At 41.6% G+C, this 21623-nt stretch overlaps 1 protein-coding gene across 1 annotated transcript in view; it reads right to left on the bottom strand.

Annotated features, from left to right (window-relative positions):
* The window catches only part of LOC144763327 (uncharacterized), a 1153250-nt gene that overhangs the window by 467322 nt on the left and 664305 nt on the right, over window positions 1–21623 (bottom strand). Inside the window, exons 61-64 of the mRNA XM_078648815.1 lie at window positions 6614–6898; window positions 4847–5131; window positions 4005–4238; window positions 1280–1567 (exon numbers count right to left, since the gene is read on the bottom strand). Coding sequence (XP_078504941.1) covers window positions 1280–1567; window positions 4005–4238; window positions 4847–5131; window positions 6614–6898 — 1092 coding nt within the window. The remainder of the gene's footprint in view (window positions 1–1279; window positions 1568–4004; window positions 4239–4846; window positions 5132–6613; window positions 6899–21623) is intronic.

The raw sequence follows: 21623 nt of genomic DNA, 5'->3' as shown, positions 1-21623 counted from the left end.
CTTGGAGTGGATGATCTTAGCCTTTATGAATCTCAGGAGATAAGCCGCACAGTACTATGTTGTACAGGGCTACAGGTGTAGCACTATAAAAAAAATTGATTTACATTTTGGGACGAGGAAAACTGTCTGCGCTGTCGGGCCCAACAGCAGATTTTATGTATATGTTTGGTATGTGTCCTTTGTTAGATTCACTTAGATCGCAGATTTCCACATTTCTGGGAGGTATTTTTAATACTAATCTGGTTATAAGTCCTAGAGTGATGCTATTAAGGGTAGATGGGGCCTTGGCTTTACCTGGTGGGGAGACCTTAATATTTAATAAAATGGCAGTATATCGAATCTGCATTGCCTCAGCATGGCTCGATCCGCAGGCACCATCCTTTCAACAATGGCAAGTAAGATCTGTTTCCATCTTTAATTTGGAGACGGAATTATGTAAATGCAAGGGAAAAAGAGCTACGCGAAAGGGGAGGAAGATCTGGGGACCCTTTGCGGAATGGTTTCGCTCCTGGCAGTAGCTTTGAATATTACCTGGGTGAAAAGTGAGGATTTCTAAGTTTCGGTTATGGATGGCTTTTTAAAAGGAAATATTGAAGTAGGCAAAATCACTTTTTTATATGGCATTTGCACTTTTTCTAGTAGCAGGATTGTACATCACCATCCATTTAGTGTAATATTTGTCTTTTATCCATACTATGGTTTTTCCAGATGATGATATATTATTGATCCTAACATATTTTATCTTATGTACTGTATTTTTCTACTGCTTCATAATACCTTCCCTGATATAATAATGGAATATTTAAAAGCACCAATAAAGTTTTGTTTTTTTAATTGAGACAAAAATGGGTATGATTATGCAATGGCTAAGGGTACTGCTTTCAAGAACATGTGTTTTTGAATACCATATTTTTACTTTTACAGGCAGATGGTTTAAAGCTTGTTAGCTATTAATGATCATGGCTTGACTTTGTTTTTGATCACACATTTGACCTGAGTTAAGCAATCCAAAAACGAGGATGGGTTTTGGTTTAAAAAATACAAATACACTGCTGAAGCCAGAGTATCTTGCCTCTTGGCTGCAATTAACAAGAGGGATGAGTATCCTCTCATTATAGAGGTAAAAGCAGCTTGGCCTTTACAATAAGGGGCACTGGGCAGGAGGAGTGTGTTTGAAAGCAGTTATGTCCTTCCATGGGGGCAAGGTCACAGTTGAATGAGATAACAAAGAATGCCACCAACCACAATCTCAGCAACTTGTCAGTCTCCTCGTAGTTACCTCTTCTTCTCCGGTGGGATGCTCTCCATCGAGCAACTGGTCAGCGCCTACAACTCTGTGGGTCGTGATGTCCTTTAATTCTTCTGTGTCTTCTCGACTGGATTCATTCAGGCCCTCAATCAGATCATCACGACCACCATCAGGGTCTCCATCCCTTGCCGTCAGAGCCACGTGCACCTCTTGCACTGGTCCCTCCTCCACAGCCAAAGCAGTTATTTTAAGGCTGCTCCTGCCATCTGGCCCTGCCTTCTTCTTCTTCTTTCGATCCTTTTTAGTTTCCTTCAGCTCCTGTACAAATACAAAATTCGTCTTTAAGCATCTGTGGTGTCAAGTATAAAGAGCTAAATGTAATTATGTAAGAGTCAACTGACCTATCAATACTAGGGCTGTACATTGCTTTATTACACAAGCATACCTTGTGCAGATCCTGAGTTTAGGGCTACCTATTCTTGCAGTCGTCTCTCACGCAGGAGAGTTGGCAGTGGCAGAATTGTCTCGCAGGACCCGTGCATTTCTGCATGTCCATACAGCCCTCTCGCTAGCAGACTTCAGAAAGAGACTCAAGACCTGGCTCTTCGATGGAGACACAGTGCCCATATACCCCTAGGGGTGACAGTGGTGCGTTATACAAATGCTATTTGATTAATTGATTGATAAGCTTAATGGAAAAAATGCACCAAATTATGAGACAAATTTCCCTTTCCATGTATCACCTTTTATTTCAGGGTCGCAAGATATAATTTTAAATATTTGTTTACGTAATCTCAAAATATGAATAAATCCTCTTCACATTAGAAAATAATTTCAATACTGGCCAAAAATAGGAGAATTGATTTTATCTTCTTTCTGTTTATCCAAGATAAAGTATAGATTGGTAAATACCAGACTTGTAATTAAGCTATTTCCAGAAAGTGGTGAATGTGAGTATGTGAAAGCTATTAAGCTGGCTCCATACAGTTGACATCTTTGGTGCTCAATTTTCTAGGCAACATGTTTGGATGCAGGTTTTAGTTTTTGTGCTAAAATCAACAGAAAGGTGTGAATTTTAGATTTGCATTACATTTTAAGTGTGAAAGTGGTAAGACTTTCAATTGATAGACTATTCCCCAGGGTTACCTTGTTCCCCACAGTTGTAGCTTGTTTATTTTTATTTATTTTATTTATTTATTCAAAGTTTTATATAGCGCGAACAAGATCCTTACAGATATCAGAGCGCTTCACAAAGACAGGGTAGGGGCAATAGGAATGAACGGAGATAATGGAAGCAGTATAGTAGTCACTGACGTGGTAGGATAATAATAACATACATAATACATATCAATATACAAACAGGTAAACAAGTAATATAAGACGGCACCAGTCATTGATCCCACTACAGAGGTGTTCAGGTACACCTTGGGTGTGTGGATGGCTTATACCAATGTCTTAGTGTAGAGAGAACACTGAGTGGGGGCATCGGGAGAGTGAATCAGTAAACCAAAGTGTATCGTATATTGGTCGGTATTAAGAGAGTAGCGTAAAAGTGACCCCCATCAAGTAGAAGTATAGTGCCAGAGGACAAGGTGAACAGTGATACAGAGCAATGGAGAGTCTCTGATCCAGCACCTATAAGGTTCAGGAGATCTTGGCCAGAAGGATGGTTTTCACCTCTTTCTTGAAGAGTGCAGTGGAGGAGATAAGCCTGGTTTCCGGAGGGAGCGCATTCCAGATCCTGGGTGCCATTCCTGAGAAGGAGCGCTTGTATGTTTTCTCTTTCCGGAATCTGCGAGGTTTCAAGAGTAGATTTTTTGTACTTCTATTGGATCTCGAACCTCCTGATATAGACAACATTTGAGCGAGGTAGTTGGGTGCATTGTGGTGCACGGCCGCGTGTGTCATAACTGCAATTTTTAGCTGTATTCTGGCTTCAAAAGGCAGCCATTTTAGCGACTTTAAGTCTGGGGATATATGCGAGTATTTTCTTGAGCCAGTAATGAGTCTTGCGGCAGCGTTCAGGGAGGCTCTTAAGGGTGCTGTTGTGGATAGCGGGAGTCCGCTGAGGGCCACAATTCCGTAGTCTATTCGAGGGATGACTAAAGCTTGTACAGCAGTTTGGAAGTCTTCGGCAGGGAGGAAAGGTTTAATTTTCCTTAGTGTGTTGATTTGGAAATTAGCTCCTTTTGTGGCTTTGCTAACGTGCTGCTGCATGTTGAGCTTGGCGTCGAGTGTGATGCCTAGGGATTTCGCCGAATCCACGATGGTAGGTTGGACATTGAGTGCTGTTAGGTTATTGAGCCAGGTTTGGGTGGTGGAAATTTTCGCCGGGGTTGAGATGAGTAGGAACTCAGTTTTCAGAGCATTTAGTTTGAGGTGATTATCGGCCAGCCAAGATTGAGTGTTAATAAGTGTGGAATTCAGATGTTTGATATCTTCCGGGGATTGTAGCTTTAGGTAAAGTTGTGTGTCGTCGGCGTACATATGGAATTGGACATTGGAAGCTTGGAGCAAGGTGGCGAGCGGTTCCATGACGAGGTTGAACAGTGTGGGGGAGAGGGAGGATCCTTGTGGGACACCTAGATCTGCAGGCACTGGTGTAGATAGCACATTGTCGATCTTGAACTTCTGAGACCGGTTGTGAAGGAAGGACGAAAACCATTTGAGAACAGTTCCCGATAGACCCATTCTAGTGCTTAGCAGCTCCAGCAAGTTTTCATGTTTGTTCTTCTTGCAGTTGATCTGTGTCTACAGAGCTCAGGCTAATGGTAAAAGTGACTTCTTCACTGGATGGAGACACATATTCCTGGTTGGTTTGTGTAAAGACTGTGAACGCTTCTTCAGTCACATTCTCCTGGAGTTCCACTTCCAGAAACAGACTTGTGCTTTTATTCCCCTCGTCAGTTGTGAAGATCTCACTTCCACTGGGATTGCTGCTGCCTGGACGCATCCTTTTCTTTTTCTTCTGGTCTTTCTTTGCCAGGTCCTCGTAAAAAGGAAAATAATTGAATATACAATCTGAGTCACACTCTGTGCATCACTGTTCACTCAAGCAGCTGTGAGGGTGCATAAAAACTGAACACGTTGTTTTTTTGGTCTTTGTTGTATGTCGAACATGAAATCATAGTTCATTAGTAACAGATGCGGGTGCCAGCCTAGACCTAGGTTCTCACTGTGTTCTGATCTGTACTGAATGGTTTGCAGAGGTAACTAACCTGCTGACTTATGTGTGTGGGAACACTCCACTCCACTCCTCTGAGTAATAGGTGAAACAACAGTGCTCATGCTTACATAGCCTTGATTTCCAAAAATTCAAGGTAGAAAGATTCCATAAGTCGGAATTTGGAAGAATAAGGCAACTGAAAGAGATGTAGAATTGTCTACTGTAACATATGTTCCTATTTGAACATGTTTTAAAAAAAGTTGTCAATATATTGCCTTTGTTTAACATTTTTACAATAAGGGGCCCTTGTCAGGAGGAGTGTGTTTAAAAGCAGTTATGTCCTTCCAAGTTGGCCAGGTCACGGCAGAATGAGTTAACAAAGAATACCACCAACCACAATCTCAGCAACTTGTCAGTGTCCTCATAGTTACCTCTCCTTCTCCGGTGGGATGCTCTCCATCGAGCAACTGGTCAGCGCCCGCAACTCTGTAGATCGTGGTGTCCTTAGATTCTTCTATGTCTTCTCGACTGGGTTCATTCAGGCCCTCAATCAGATCATCACGCCCATCATCAGGGTCTCCATCCCCTGCCGTCAGAGCCACGTGCACCTCTTGCACTGGCTCCTCCTCCACAGCCAATGCAGTTACTTCAAGGCTGCTCCTGCCATCTGGCCCTGCCTTCTTCTTCTTCTTTCGAGTTTTAGTTTCCTTCAGCTCCTGTACGAATACAAAAATTGGTCTTAAGCATCTGTGGTGTCAAGTATAAAGAGCTACATTTAAAAATGTATGAGTCAACTGAACTCTCAATACTAGGGCTGTACATTGTTTTTATTACACAAACACACTCTTGTTCAGATCCTGAGTTTGGCCTTTACTTGCAGTCATCTCTCACGGAGGAGAGTTGGAAGGGACAGAATTGTCTCACAGGACCGTGAAAGCAGATGTGGGCCACACACACTTGCTAAGAACATTCACCACCATATGATTTATATTACCTGGAAAAGGAATCACCATGAGTGTAAGTAAGATAAGCAAGATAATTCAGGCTTGGGAAAAGATGGTGAGAAACGGTGATCTCACAATGAAAATCATCGGAAGAGTCCCGACTTTCACATGTACACCAACCCTCCTATAGCACGCGTAACACCGACAACTCTCACGAGCATTACAACTACTAAAAATGACTCAAGTTTGCCTACTCCTAAACTTTCCTGATAGCTTTCTTTAATTTATTATATTTTCTTAATAAAAACGAGTAGCAAGATATGTAATGTGCTAGTTTTTGCATCTAGATATAGTTAGTGGAAGTTCTTACCCCCAAATGAATCTACCTGTGATTTTTGCAATAAAAATTAATAAACATTTTTCGTATTTGTCTCAGGATTGCCAAAAGCGAACACATTAATATACATAACATTATTTGACAGGCAGCAGCCTCTCAAATTGCATTAAACGGTCCCGATACCTTTGTATCCTGATACAGGCAGGTAAATTAGGTATATTTCGAATTAGAGACATTGATGATAAATTGAGGTGGATCTGACTTTCCAATCGAATAGCTGCATTTGATTATATAAAGTATAAAAATTACTTTATGATGTTGCATCTGAACATGACATTATTTCTGCATGTCCATACAGCCCTCTCGCTGGCAGACTTCAGAAAGAGGCTCAAGACCTGGCTCTTCAATAGAGACACAGTGCCCAGATACCGCTACGGGTGACAGTGCTGCCCTATGCTTATACTGTTTGATTAATTGCTGGATTGATATGTTTAATGGGGAAAAAATCACATATCTGTGAGACAGAGTAATAACACTCCATTTATTTCAGGGTCTCAGGATATAATTCAAAATATTTTTTAAAGTAGTCTCAGAATATGAAATAATGTGCTTCACTTTAGAAAATAATTTCAATACTGGCCAAAAATAAGATAATTGATTTTGCCTTCTCTTCCGTTCAGCCAAGATAAAGTATAGATTGGTGAATACAAAATTTGTAATTAAGCTATTTCCAGAAAGTGGTTTATGTGTGTATGTGAAACCTGTTAGGCTGCCTCCTTCAAACAGTTGACAACATCTTTGGCTCCCAATTTTTTAGGCAACACGTTTGGATGCAGGTTTTGCATTTTAGATTTGCATGAACTTTTAAGTGTGAAAGTGGTAAGACTTTCAATTGATAGACTATTCCTCAGGGTTACCTTGTTCCCCACAGTTGTAGCTTGTTCTTCTTGCAGTTGATCTGTGTCTACAGAGCTCTGGCTAATGGTAAAGGTGATTTCTTCACTGGATGGAGACACATATTCCTGGCTGTTTGGTGTAAAGACTGTGAACGCTTCTTCAGTCGCATTCTCCTGGAGTTCCAATTCCAGAAACAGGCTTGTGTTCTTAATCCCCTCATCAGTTATGAAGATCTCACTTTCGCTGGGATGGCTGCTGCCTGGACGCATCTTTTTCTTTTTCTTCTGGTCTTTCTTTGCCAGGTCCTCATAAAAAGGAAAAGAATTGAATATACAATCTGAGTCAAACTGTGCGCAACACTGTTCACTCGGAACATGTTTTTAGTGGTGTCTTTGGTGTATGTCGAACAAAGAAATCATAGTTTTTAACATTACCCCAAACACATCCTTGTACCTTCCCTGCTAATGGATTTTGTTTTAGAACATGGGTGCCCAAAATATGTCCAGAAGGGCTAGGTACAGGTCAGGGTTTCAGAATTTTCACATACAGTAAATTTACATACAATGGACCTGATTTGTAACGGTATGTTTGTATTTGTAGATCTACTAACATGTAGCTCTACTCCTGTACATCTCCACTGTTTTTCCTGTTCACCATTTCCAAGTAGAGTATTCCCCCTAGATAGAGACTTAAGAGTCAGAGTTTACACCCCCTCCAACGATGGTTGGAGAGTCTTAAGACTGAATTTATAAGTGTTAAGTTACTATTATTTACCTATATTATTATTATTATTATTATTATTATTATTTTTATTATTATTATTTACTTTTCATAAACCGTTAGTGGAGATCTTCACAACCGGGCCAACATCTCCTTATAGGAAAACATAGGGAAATTGAATAAAGTTTTTTCATATATTTTTTTAAATCAATACAATTAATTTAAGGGTAAATAAAAATGTAAAATAATTAAAAACAACTATAATTAACCTAAGTCTACTTAAAGAAAACATAAAAACTAATTGCTTTCTAAAATTAACTTTGTATTAAATTGTAAATTAATTTAAACATCTTAATTATTTTTAAAGGATCTTTTGAAAAATTCTTCAAAATTGAAATCACACACCATCACTAACATTTTATTTTTTATATATTTTTTTTGCATCAAACTTGGCTATAAGCTATATTTTATATTCATTTTAATAATTTATAGTTTTCTTAAGTGAAGTTCAAATGCAATTTATTTTAAATGTAAGTGTGCTATTAAATAAAAAAATAATAAGTTTATCATTAATTAACTTACTCATTTATACGTTTATACTCATTTATATATATATATATATATATATATATATATCAAAGAAATCCCGACCGCCGATGACTGCGGTCAAAGCCGGGCACGGACCTCCTTCTCCTCAACAACTTCTCTCACTTCTTGATCAAGTAAGAGACGCCAAACACCATGGAGTGTGGCAGTGCAGAAGAATTTATTGCAGAATAGCAGAGCACGTGCTCTCCCTGACGCGTTTCGCTCCGCGAACGGAGCTTGGTCACATGACGCGATAGGAGCCAATAGATACAATATATACAAGATAAAAGCCAATGCGCCTAAAGAAACAGGTCGCAAAGGTACACAACAATGTAGACCTCATATATACAACAAGGAAATATTGCTGCAGTAGAATACCACAACAGGGAAGAAGAAAGAAAAGTTGCAGCATAGTGCTCTAAGTAAATGGTAAACTTAAAATATAAGTTTATCACAATCACATAATATTGGCAAATTGATCATTTCAGTCAGATAAATAGAAATTATTCAGACTTGATGTAACTTAGCACATGAGGAGAGCATAGTGCTCCACCATCATAACAGTAATATTGCTCAGTTGCAAAAACTATATAGTATTCAATATAGTGCTTATATAAATGCAAGTGCATGAAAAAAGAGAGTACATGATTGCCAATAAATTGCGCATTCCAAAGTCCCATATTTCCAATGATTAATTCAATATAACGGTCCAAGGTTGTGATCAAAATAAGTGCTGACTTAAGTGCAAATTTAAATAAAAACAACAATCAACGGCAAGAAAGCCCAAAAAGAGAACCTAAATCAAAAAAATGTTTTTAGGTCATCATGAACATCTGATCTTACATATGGTTTCATCATTGATATATATAGAGACCGCTTGTCAACAACATTTACAGATAGAATCAAAGAAAATAGAACTAGAGCAAAAGCATTCAAACACATCAGTAATAATCAGGTAATATATTACAGAAAATGATGCAGTTCATCAAACGCATTCAACCCATTAGGGGATCTAGTATCAAGTAGCATGATAAAGTAGGCCTCTTTTTGTCTGAGTGACCTTTCACGATCCCCACCTCTCCCAGGGTTTGTTACAGAGCATAGCAAAGTGAATTTCAGATCTTTGAGTTTTTTGTCGTGAACTGCTTTGAAATGGCGGGCCACAGGATAGTTCATGTCCGAATTCACTATAGCTCTTATATGTTGCAGGATGCGCTGATTGGCAGGTAGCTTTGTACTCCCTATATAGGAGAGTGAACAGGTGCAGGTGAGTTTGTAAACAACAAAGTCACTGCGGCAGGTGAGGTGCTCAGTTATTTGTATGGGTGACTCACTAAAAGCTGATTTATAGTGAGTGCTATTCTCAGCAAAATTACAGGCCCGGCAAGATGCACATCTGAAGAAACCTGTTTTAGTAAACCAGGGATTTTTGATGGAAAGTTCAGGTTGACTTTTATCCAGAGCATCCTTCATCGAAGGAGCCCTCCTAAAAGTAATGGCTGGTGTTTTAGGTAACAGAGGGCTCAAGATGACATCTGTTAATACAATCGGCCACTCAGTTTTAATGATTTGCCGTAGTTTCTGTACTTGGGAACAGTAGGTAGTAATGAATCTTACTGAGCTGGTCAAAGTAGATTCTGGGGAGGATCTAATACTCGGGGCCAATAATTGTTTCCTTGGGCGATCTGAAACTTTAGAAAGAGCACGGTTCAATGCATCTTGATTATACCCGTGTCCCAGGAATCTTTGCATAGACTCAGCTAAACATTGGTTGCTCACCTCAGGATCACTACAGATTCTTTTGATGCGAATAAATTCGCCCAACGGGATGCTTTGGATAGTGTGGGGCGGGTGTGAGCTGCGGGCATGAAGAATGGCATTACCCGCAGTGCTCTTTCTGAATAATTTGGTGTGGATCTGTCCCTGTTCTATATAGACTTGAACATCCAGAAATTCTGCACGAGTAGATGTTATGGTGGCAGTGAACTTTAAATTTCTGTTATTGTCATTGATATCATTGACAAAAAGGGCAGCTTGTTCTGGCGTGCCCTTCCAAACTATAAAAATATCGTCTATAAATCTCCAATAGTGGGCAAGATGCTCAAGCCATTTGCTATGTGTTTCCTGCAGAACGTGCTCCTCCCACCAGCCAACATGTAAACATGAATAGCTGGGGGGGAAGCACGAACCCATAGCCACACCTCGTTCCTGGTGAAAGATTTCCCTGTCAAATTGAAAGTAGTTGTTAGACAGACAAATACGAATCATTTCCAACAACATTGAATTATGTTCTCTGAAAGTGGCTGCCCTAGTATCCAAAAAATGTTTAGTCGCTTCTATACCTTGCACTTGATTTATGCTTGTATAAAGTGATTCTATGTCCATAACCAGAAAACAAAAGTCCGTACACCAAGTAACCTCACCAATTTTAACTAAAAAATCAGTGGTATCTTTCAAGTAGGAGGGAAGTGAAACCATATGTGTTTGGAGAAAAAAGTCAACATATTTGGAAATGTTCTCGTTCATACTCCCTTGTGCAGAAATAATAGGACGACCTGGAACCGGGGAAATACACTTGTGAATTTTGGGCAAAAGATAGAAAAGAGGAGTGATGGGATGTGGTACATGTAGAAATTTTGCTTCCTCTTTTGTGAGAAGACCAAGTCTTTGCCAGTGATTAATCTTTTTTCTGGTGTTGTCATAAGTTTTCAACATCACAAATTTACTAGATTTTGTGTAACACAAAGGGTCACCCAATTGGCGTGTTGCCTCTTGAAGATAATCAGATTTTGCCCACAGTCCGGTGTTCCCACCTTTATCTGCACTCTTGACTATCACATTTGTATTTCCTTGAATTTTCTTGATTAATGCATTGTACTTCAAGTTATTGTAGTCTGTTTGTCTTTTTCCTTTTCCAAGAATCGTTCGGTTCAATGTTTTTAATTCAGTGATTACTCTGTCACTGAATATGTCCAGGGCGTCTTTAGGCATTAGGGGTAGGAAAGTGGATTTTCCATGAAATGGAGTGGATGGCGATTGATTCACAGGAATAATTTGACTGACTGTAGGGGTACATTGAGAACTGTCTTCGCAGGCCAAAGAAATTAGAGTTTGAAGACCTGTAAGATTACTGACACTCAGAGGTTGTTCTGTCGATGTCCCGGCAATGGAATCAATGTTTTTATCTTTATTGTCTGGATGAATTAAAAAGTATTTCATGAGTTTAATCTTTCTGATAAATTTGAAAACATCAATCCGTGCCTGAGTGTAGGAAAAGTTATTGGGAGGACAGTAAGAAAGACCCAGAGATAGAAGTTGCTCCTCTGCCTTTGAAAGTACCAAATCAGTCAGATTGATTACTGTGTTTTCCTGTGCCATAGTTATTTTTTCCAATTCCTTCGTGTGTTGCCTCTCCCTCCACCTCGCTTTGGAATTGCGCCTTCTGAAACGTCGCCTTTGGCTGCTGGTTTGCCTGCTGGTTGAGGAATGTTCCGTGAGCGCAGAGCATATCTCCGGTCCTCGTTGACAAAATTTAATTCATCCACCAATGTGAAGTTTGCAAGATCAGTAGAGCCCATTGTGGTGGAAATTAGACTGCCTTCAGAGCTACTATATGATGATACAGATAGGTTATCAACATTCAAAGGAGCGGAACTACTATTTGCTGTTTGGTCAGATGTTGCGCCAGTTTTGTCTTGTACTGACATTGCCTTTCGTTTATATGAATCGTATTTTCTGGCAAACGTGAAAATGCGGCCAGTTGCGTAATCATTTTTGTCACGTGCAAATTTCTGTATTTTCCGTTCCTGAATGGTCTTTTCCAATTTTGCCAATCTCTGGTCTATGTCTTTGCGACCCTTATTGATTAAATCAGTCTCTCCAGTCGCTTCTAAAAGTCCATTGACACGGTCAATTTCAACCAGTAAGGCATCCCTATCTGATTGGGCATATTTAATTAGAATGTGAAGCATGTTTTTAGATGATTGTAAATTATTCTCTGCCCATTCCTGTAGCATCTTAGTGTCAGGATTTTCATAGGTGGGAACAATCAAAACCCTCAGCCCTCGTGGGACACGGTTTGCATCAAGATATTTTTCCAAGGATTTCTTTTCCCACCATTTGGAAAGCTCACTACGAAGTATATATATATATATATACACATACATACACACACACACACACACACACACACACACACACACACACACACACACACACACACACTCACACACCACATATTTTCAAATTGAGAAATAATTTAATATATTTTACATTATTTCCAATGGCGTGTTAGTGTTATAGCCCCCCTCCTTCCTTTTCTATTGGAGTGTATTGCAGTACTAGTAGTTGGAAATGTGTGGTGCTTGACTTACTCCAAGGTTGAGCTGCAGCACATTTAAGCCTGTTTGTCACTATTAGGGCTGAAGTAGAATTAGAAGTGTATTTTGTGGATAGCAAATATCTTACTCTTCTGTGTGCCTCCTTCGCATTAGCATGTGCATGTTATAATGGACCAGTGTGGTGTTAGTGCAATATCTAAATCATACTTAAAATATTAAAATTATAAAATCAAGTGATATTTAAAAATCTACACTATCACAACTGAATTAGCACGAACTGAACGTTTATGGTACTCTTTACAATGTCGTTTTGACCTGCACTCATGTAGAGTGTAATCAAATGCACTATAAAATGGTAATTGACAGCAGGGCAAAACCCCAAACTAAAGAATATTTATATAATAAATATTGAAATGTTGTGTGTATCCAAAATAATTTATTTTCCAATGACAACTGCAACTAACCATTGAAGCATCAGCAGTGCTTTGTCTAACTGTAAAACCTGTCACTATACGAGCGTAACACTACACAGAAAAAAATATAGTGCTCTGCTATTATATGTTAACGTTATAATAGTTGTTCCTTGATGTGACTATAATCAAGCAGCCCAGTTTACAAAGACACCTGTGCATGTACATAAAACCTATACATACAAATGGGCTGTTTTGTGTGTAAATTCAGGTTTATGACTCACAAAATGTTTAAATCTCTCCAAAAGAGTTATCGTCCTATGTATGGAGGTCACAAACAACTCTGTGCTTTTTGCACACTGAAAGGTTTGTGACTCGGCCGAGATTTGCTCGGTGACGGAGTTATGAATCAGTCTTGGAGCAACACCACCATACACAGGGAATCACAACCCCCCACCTTATTATTATGCATGAGGAAAAGGTTCTTGTGTATGTCTCTAAAAATGAATACCATCATGTTTATGAAGATAGTATCTGATCACCGGTTTGGGACTGCAATTGTAGCCTCAAAGCTTTGTTGCATTCAGCAGCAAATCACAATTCGAGGCGAGACGCACATAGCTCCCCAATTTAATTAAAAGACCGGAGGCTATCATTATGCATAAACCTTTATTGCTGCCCTACACATGCAGCCCTTTCGAAAACTTAAACACATCACAAAAATAAAAGTTCCATTCTAGAATCATAACACGGTATATATGTCAATGTCACAGAGCTACATTCCTCTTTTATTGTCTGATCCTTCTCAGATAAGTACATTCTTTCTTCTTGGTGATTTCATAACTACTTTTCCATATAGAAAGTGACTAATTCACATGATTTGTTGCCAGTTGCGTTATTCCAATTCATGGAGAGACTATTAGAGCATTATATATTTCTTTTAAAACATAAATTATTGATTTTCATATTGACAATACAGCATGACAGAAAACCAAATGATGTAGAGTACATATAGGTGTTCTATACAGTGGTCTAAAAAACAATTATTAAATCTTACATATATATGGTTCAGACATGGAAGTGCCACAGAAGTCACAATGAAAGTGTTATAAATCGCAATGTCAGTGTTGGCGGCATTAATATATGCATATCAGCTTCATCAGTGTAGTACCACCCACCCTCCTCCCTGTAACTTGTAACAGAAACAATACCACCCTCTCCCTCCCCAGGACTCACTCCTGCCCTTTTTGTAGATCTAGTATTAGGTAGCTTAGTCCCGGCTCATACATATTATCCATCTGATTGGTGTATGTCAGTGTGCGTATGTGGCTCGTGAGTGCCTGGGGGGGTCTGCGTTTTATTGCCACATTTTACATTAACAGGTAAGTCACTCAACCATAGTATCTTAATGTAGAGAGTCTTCGGAGGATACAGAGACTTCAAACATTGTGTCCCATTCTAGTGAAATAGGGATTTTTGGTACAACAAGAATCTCTTCCCTCCTTATCGCCATGCTTTCGGCCTGTTCCCATCTGATTACTTTTTCATGCCGTGTAAGTATTGCAGGAGGTAGTGCAGAATTTCCACCTCATGGTGATTGAATGTTTTGCAAGTAAGAGAGCTAGGTTAGTAAATCTGGGTTGCACCGTTTGTTTCTTGCACCTAAGGCGCAGCCCGAGTATGCAGTATTTGTGAGAAAGTGGCTCTATATATACTGGACCAAAGTAAGGTACAGGGGGCCTCATTTATGAGAAATGATGCATCGCTGCGTGAAAGAAGCGATGTGTCACTTCTCAGTGCGCACTCCATGTGACATACCTGATGCGTCATATTTAATGTATGACACATCATGCCGCAAGGAGTTGCGGCTCACTTCTTGAACCGATTTGCAAGTATATAGACATTTTCCTGAAACCCTTGGCTGAACAAACGGCAACGTATGTGAGAGACACTATGCAAATCATTAACCTTCTGGATCAGATGCCTTTTGATAAAGAAAAACAAACATTGGTGACGATGGACATTGTCTCGCTATACACGAGCATTCCACAGAACCCTGCCCTTGAATCAATCAGAAAAGCCTTACAACGGAGACCACAACCAGAGATGGTACCCACAGACTTTATAATAGAACTGCTGGAAGTGGCTATGACGAAGAATTTCTTTTTCTTTCAAAACGATTTCTTTGTACAAAGTAAGGGAGTAGCCATGGGGGCGGCCTTTGCCCCGGACCTGGCCATACTATATATGGATGACTATGAACAGAGCTGCATTCTGTCATCAGCCAACCCTTACAGACATAACATCAGCGACTGGAGACGCTATATAGATGATGTGGTCATGCTGTGGACGGGGGATGATGGCGACCTTGGACTCTTTCTAACATGGCTCAATGCACAATCTACAGATATTAAGTTCACCATGAGTTTGAGTAAGGACAGCATTGATTTCTTAGACATAAGCATAAAAACCACCAATGGGCATCTATACACGACTTTGTACCACAAACCAACGGAAAGAAATACACTGTTGAGGTATTCGAGCCACCACACCAGAAGCCTTCGCGATAATCTTCCCTTTGGCCAATTCCCCCGGATCCGGAGAAACTGCGCCCTAAAAGAGTATTTCTACAAAGAATCAGATCTACTCATCTCCCGCCATTTGGAAAGAAGCTACCCCAGGAGGTTGGTAACCAGAGCTAGGAAGAGAGCATGGTACAATACCAGGGAGGATCTTCTGATACCAAAAGAATGCCCACAGTACAAGACAGAATTATATGCGTCACAACATATTGCACAAGGAGTAATGAGATCAAAAAGTCGGTGAACAAATATTGGGACCTGGTCGCAGACATTATCAACATCAAGGAACCACCAATGCATGCGTTCAAAAAGGCTAAGAACATTCGCAACCATGTAGTTCGGTCACTCCTAGAGAAACCACCGCCTCCAACACTACAGAGCCTCTGGAATCTGCCAGAAGTAGTGGGCCACTATAAATGCACCCGATGCAAAGCATGCCCATTATCCCTAGAAACCAAATCATGGACCTACAGAGATAACAGGATGGACTTGAAATCACACACCAATTGCAATACGAGTAAGGTTATATATGCTATCATATGCCCGTGTGACTTGGTCTACATAGGTCAAACCAGACAGAAAGTTAAGAACCGTATCTTACAACATTGTAGCCGCATCAGATGCCAAACAGCAGGCGCACCCCTGGTAGAACACTTCCAGGCTAAATCTCACACCCCCGAATCCATGAAATGGCTAGTACTGGAAAAAATAACACTTGACCCCAGAGGTGGAGATCTGAGCCCCATCATGAATGTAAGGGAATGCAAATGGATGCATCATTTCGACACAGTGGAAAACGGCCTGAACGAACTTGATGCCACCTATGCACAGATGGCAGGCCTGGACCCAGAACCAGGAGATATGGACGTCTTGCTTTCCCCATGAATCTCATATCAGGATGGAGTTTTGCGTAATTATATAAAGTGTGCCCTCAACATTTTACATACTGCCAAACCATCCATAGAGACATGCCATGATGCAGTTTTCACTGACGCACAATATGTCTCCCAACATGCAGACGGTTATACACGTAATACTAGATCCAAGTCAGAAGCATTAGGTGACAACATCATATTTATATATGTGATATCTCATGACCATCTCTTGATTTGCATGTATTCCATTATGTGAAAGAGTGTGAAACAAGGCATATGTAAGATCTTTCGCTTCCTGCTAGGCCATATTTAGGGATGATATAAAAGAATATATATATTTCTTTATGTCGTGATGGACGGATGTCCTCCTTTTCTAAATGCCACTTGTGTAAATATGCACGATATGTACGGGACATGGTTGTACGATCACTCCTTCTAAGTAGGTGTTTCCCAGACTAAACTAGGCCCACACACGCAACCCCTCCACGCGGTTTTATTCCACCGGTAGACCGAGTGACTCATACCAGTTCCTCGGCCAATGAACACTTGAAGTGATGCTAGCATCTAGCGCCAGCACCGCGAGGCGAACCACGCCCCATGGTATCATTAAAGCTGACAGAACCGGTCAGATCCACCTTGTGGAACAGCAGAGCGATCGTCTGACGCTTGCAGGTAAGACGTGCTCTGAGCTCCCCTTCCGCCTCTGTTAAACTCCGTGCCACTGACCCGGCACCTGAACCCTCTATACCGAATCCCTGACGGAATGCTCTTCGATGATCTAATAGATCGGTGTGCGAATTGGTAAACATGGCACGCACAATCCAATCAAACACACGTATGCCCTAGCGCAACTTTGTTGCCCTGATGATGTATTGTAATTCACCCTTGCTTAAAGAAATACGAGTGTTTTTATATTTATCCGAGCCATTTAGCACTCACACGCAATGTCACTAGGACATAGCTAATGGCGCCTTGTTCAGATCGCGCCTGTACATAGAACGCGATGCCTTGATAATACAGGCAAGCTATGGAGATACCTTTGCTACAGTCGGGTCCAGTGACTCAACTCATGCTCCTGCCTTTAGGCTAGAATGGTACAGCCCCTACGTTTTTTAATATTGTAGCCTTTTTCAGACACGAAGGCTCGCGCTCCGATGTCTAGAGCTAACCGTGCCCACCCAGTTAACCAACAACCTCATGTAGTGTAAATGCACCCCTCTGTCTACCGGTGCGCACCCCACTTCATGTATTAATATGATTTTCTTTAGACGCTGATACCGACTGTTTAGCGGTAGAGGACCAAACTACGATCGGATTGATAACGATCATTTGTCCACACACTCGCCTTTAGAAGACTGAACACGATTGAATTTCGAGCTTTTTCCAAGTGAGTTTTTTAATATATTTCTCACAATAGTTGATCACCCAAAAACCCCCACCCACTTCTTAATTGTTCACTAATGTGGTGATCATCATCCACATATACGGCCCAACGCTGCGGCTGTCAACCAAGACCGGACACCCTGAGCCGATATATCCAAGCAGGTAACCCATTAAATCCTCCTCAATAATGGTAGATTATGTAACCCCCATCCAGGCACTGACTCACATTTCTGCTTTCAGGTGCTCATACATCTTAAACCTGTCCTGAGGGAGACCCCAGAATGAGGATGAATTAACCCTTTGTATCCAGGGGTCGAAACGTTGACAACCTTCTACATATCTACATACATTATAGGATTGTGAAATAATCCATTATTGCCCTATGTGTAATGTACTAACATGGGAACTTTTGACCGAAAATAGGCTGTAAAGGCTCTACCATATATCAATGAATTGTGTCATTATCACAACGCCTTTACCCTGTCCCTCACTGACCCAACCACTTCCATCCTACTCAAATTCCGTTTCTTTTTTCTTGCACCTATGAGCACTGTAATATACTGTATAGAATGCTATCATGTACTTTTAGAAATGTTGAAATTATTTTGAGCAGAAAAAGAATATATTGACACTGATGACTGAATGAATTAAAATTCAGCTTCACAATAGAAGGAATCGCCTTTTCTTTGAAATTAATGCATAGTCTACCGATAAACTGTATTTATAATTAAATACTACACCGACCACTTCACATTTGTACCCATGATATGACCCAGGTCGGATAGTTTTGGGGCCAACCCCATCTAAACTTACCACGCAAGGAGTTCTATCTGTAAGCGCAAAAGTGACGCATTGCTGGAGTGTGTCACAAAAGTGACGCATCTCCAGCAATATGTCCTTTCACATGGTGCAAGCATCCTAGAAGTGACGCAGTGAAATCTCATAAATTTCACTGCGTCAATTCTACAAGGCTTTTTGCGGGGGAACGCCCCCCCTGCATACATTATACCTGACGCAGGTATAATAATGTAGCGCAGGGGTTTACAAAGTGACGCATCTGCTTAGATGCGTCACTTTGTAAATAGTGCGCAACTGCAGGCATGTTTTACGCTGCCGATGCATCACATGCATTGGAAGCGCAAAACTGACGCAAGGCTTCATAAATGAAGCCCAGGGTGTATAGAGGCCACCAATCCCAGAGGTATAACAGAGGTTGAAGTCAGGGCTGACCTTACTCTCAAAAGTGGTAGCTTGGTCGAGCAGTAAGGCAGTACCAGAGGACAGTCTAAAGCATTTGTTGTACACACTCAGTCAGCAAAAGGTTTCACACAACCAAAGACTGAACTCAAGGCCAATGGGTTTTATATCAAAAGATATAGATGTTTTATTGTTAGAACCAACAGGTATCAAAATATACTTTTCTCAATTATGGGTGATCTCAGGTAATTACTTTGCAGAAAGGAAATAACTTTGTAAATACAACAGGTACAGGGGGTGCAGTAGGCAACACAATTCTAAACAAAATCTAACATTCAGCTCAATGGGTTTTTCTACAAAAATGCAGTTGATTACTTTGTAAATTACTTTTGTAATTCCAGGGTTGGATCCTAAATTCAGTCCTGGGGCCTAAGCTGAAAACAGTTTAGTAAAAACGTTTTGATTATTGCAATGATTCTTAAGGAATATAAAGGTATTTTAAAAGTTCACACTTAAAATATTTTGAGGAAAATCTAGCAATGTTATCCAATGGGAGAAAATTCAGGTTACAGGTAAAGTACGTTCTCGTTACTTTTATAATCCAGGACTGGGCTCCTAAGTCCAGCACTGGGATCTCTACTTAAGATAGGTAAATAATTACGTTTCAGTAGTAGGTACGATTTTTAAGAAATATTTAAAGTTTTCAAAAGTAGACACAAAAGAAATTTCATAGAAAAGCAGGCAATGGATTCCTATGGAGAAAGTTCAGGTTACTAGTAAACCCGGTTAGGATTACTTTTGCTGGTCAGTACTGGGCTACAAGGTACGGTACTGGCTTCTCTCCTGTTCACAGGTGAGCACTTCAGGATTCGGTATTTGGTTGATTTTATAGGAATATTTTAGAGTTTCAAAACTTCACACTTAGAAGATTTTTTGAGTCAAACCAGTCAATGTTATCCTATGGCAGGAAAGTGGGTTATCGGTTTCCAGGTGAGGACTCGACCAGTGAAGTTAAGGTTCTAAGCATAGACTCAGGGGTCCCCCAGGGTCAGGTAGGTACAGTTGGTACACCCTCAGCGGCACAGGGGCAGCCGGGTGCAGAGGTAGTTAGGCCCAATGTTATCCAATGGAGGGGAGGGAGCCTTCGGTTGGTGGCTGCAAGCAAGCTGGCCATGCGGCTGTGGGAGCTGAGCTCCTGGTCACTTACTAAGGGAAGTGGGGAAGTAGAGTAGGGTAGTAGCTGCACTTCCAGCGGCACTCGGGAGGCTGGGGCAGGGCGCTTTTGAGCCGTCGGGCGCCCAATGTTATTCAATGGAAAAGGTAAAAAGGGAACAACGGCTGCAGACTCGGGAACGGAGATTCTTCAGGTGCCACCACCACTTCGAGAGGTAAGTTGGGATCTTGGAGAAGAGGTAGGTACCCCAAAGGAGGGCACAGGGGGCCGCAGGGTGATGGGTGCAGGGGTGTTTTGGGTGTCGGGAATCTTACCCTCAGCTGGTCGTGCTTGGTGGGGTCCCTGGTTCTGAGGCTGCAGGTGTCGTCTGGTTCGTCGAGGAGGGTCTTTGGGCACTGGACCTCGGGTCCCAGTCGCCGGGGGGACGTCCTCGTGGTCTTGGATCACTCGGGCATGGGCCGGGTTCGGCTGCTGCAGAGTGGGTTGGTCTTGTGCTTCCTGGCTGGCACCAGGGGTGTGGTTGTTGAAGCAGAGCCTCTGCTGTCCACAGGAGTCCCCGGGATTAAGCAGGAGCAGGTTCCAGAATCGACAGGCCGGTAGGGCTGGGGCCAAGTCAGTTGGGGTCGTCCTGTTGTTAGCAGCTGCAGAGCAGTGCTTCGTCTTCTTGATCTTCTTTCTACTTTTCTTCTCGGGATCTGAGGAAGGAAGGTTCAGGGAGCATCTCTAAGATGCCCTCTGGTGCATTTTACATTAAATCTCACACTGGCATCAGTGCGGGTTTAATGTACTGAGAAGTTTGATACCAAACTTCTCAGTCTTCAGTGGGGCCATCATGGTGCTGTGTAGTTCATCATGTCGACCTCCCAGCACCAAATACTCTTAATGGCAGCACTGCACTTACAGTGCCCAGGAATGGCCCTGGGTACTGTAGGGGCACTGGGCTCATGCACCTGCGCCCACACCACTGGCATAGGGCATCCAGCTAGAGGGGTGACTGAGGTATGCTAGGGCAGTGGGTCTTGTGGACATGGCACCCAAGGATGTGTGCCATGTCGACTCTATGTTTAGTTCTGTAATCAGACACTCAGCCTGCAAATGCAGGGTGTGGGTGTCAGGATACAGGGCCCCTAAGGGTGGCACAATAAGTGCTGCAGCCCTTAGGGGTCTTCTCTGGTCACCATGCCCTGGGTACCTAAGGTGCCATTTACTAGGGGCTGACAGGTGGCCAGAGACGCCAATTGGGTTTTAGGTTCAACACAGTTTTAGGGAAGGGACACAGGCCCTGGGTACCTGGTTGGCAGGAGCCCAGGGCACACTCAGTCAAAGCACATCAGCAGTTCAGAAAAAAGTGGGGGCATACCAATGCAAGAAAGATGGCACTTTCTCACAGTATTCTGCTGTGTCTCCTGCCACTATATCTGCAACAGTTCCTACGGTCCTCGTCACATTTGCCCAAAAAGGGGTCAGTCGAGGACAAGCCATGTGGAACAGATCAGCAGACTGTGCAGAGCACCGGGGACACAGGTCCTCCACTCCTGGGTACAATTTTTTTAAACGGTGCGCGTAAGATAGGCCCTTTGTAGCATAAGGAGTTGAATAAGTTTCAACTTCACATTGCTGGATACTTTTTGGGGGTATTCCAGTATGAGATCCCATTCTTTGTCGGTTATGGCTCTGCCTATATCTGTGCCTCATCTTTCCTTCAGCGTATCTAGTGGAGTTAATGCATAGGAGCGAATTCCCTTGTAGAGCCAGTGAGTG

The sequence above is a fragment of the Lissotriton helveticus genome, chromosome 1_1, assembly GCF_964261635.1.
Source record: "Lissotriton helveticus chromosome 1_1, aLisHel1.1, whole genome shotgun sequence".
Classification (NCBI taxonomy): domain Eukaryota; kingdom Metazoa; phylum Chordata; class Amphibia; order Caudata; family Salamandridae; genus Lissotriton; species Lissotriton helveticus.
This window is presented reverse-complemented; position numbering and strand designations above follow the sequence as displayed.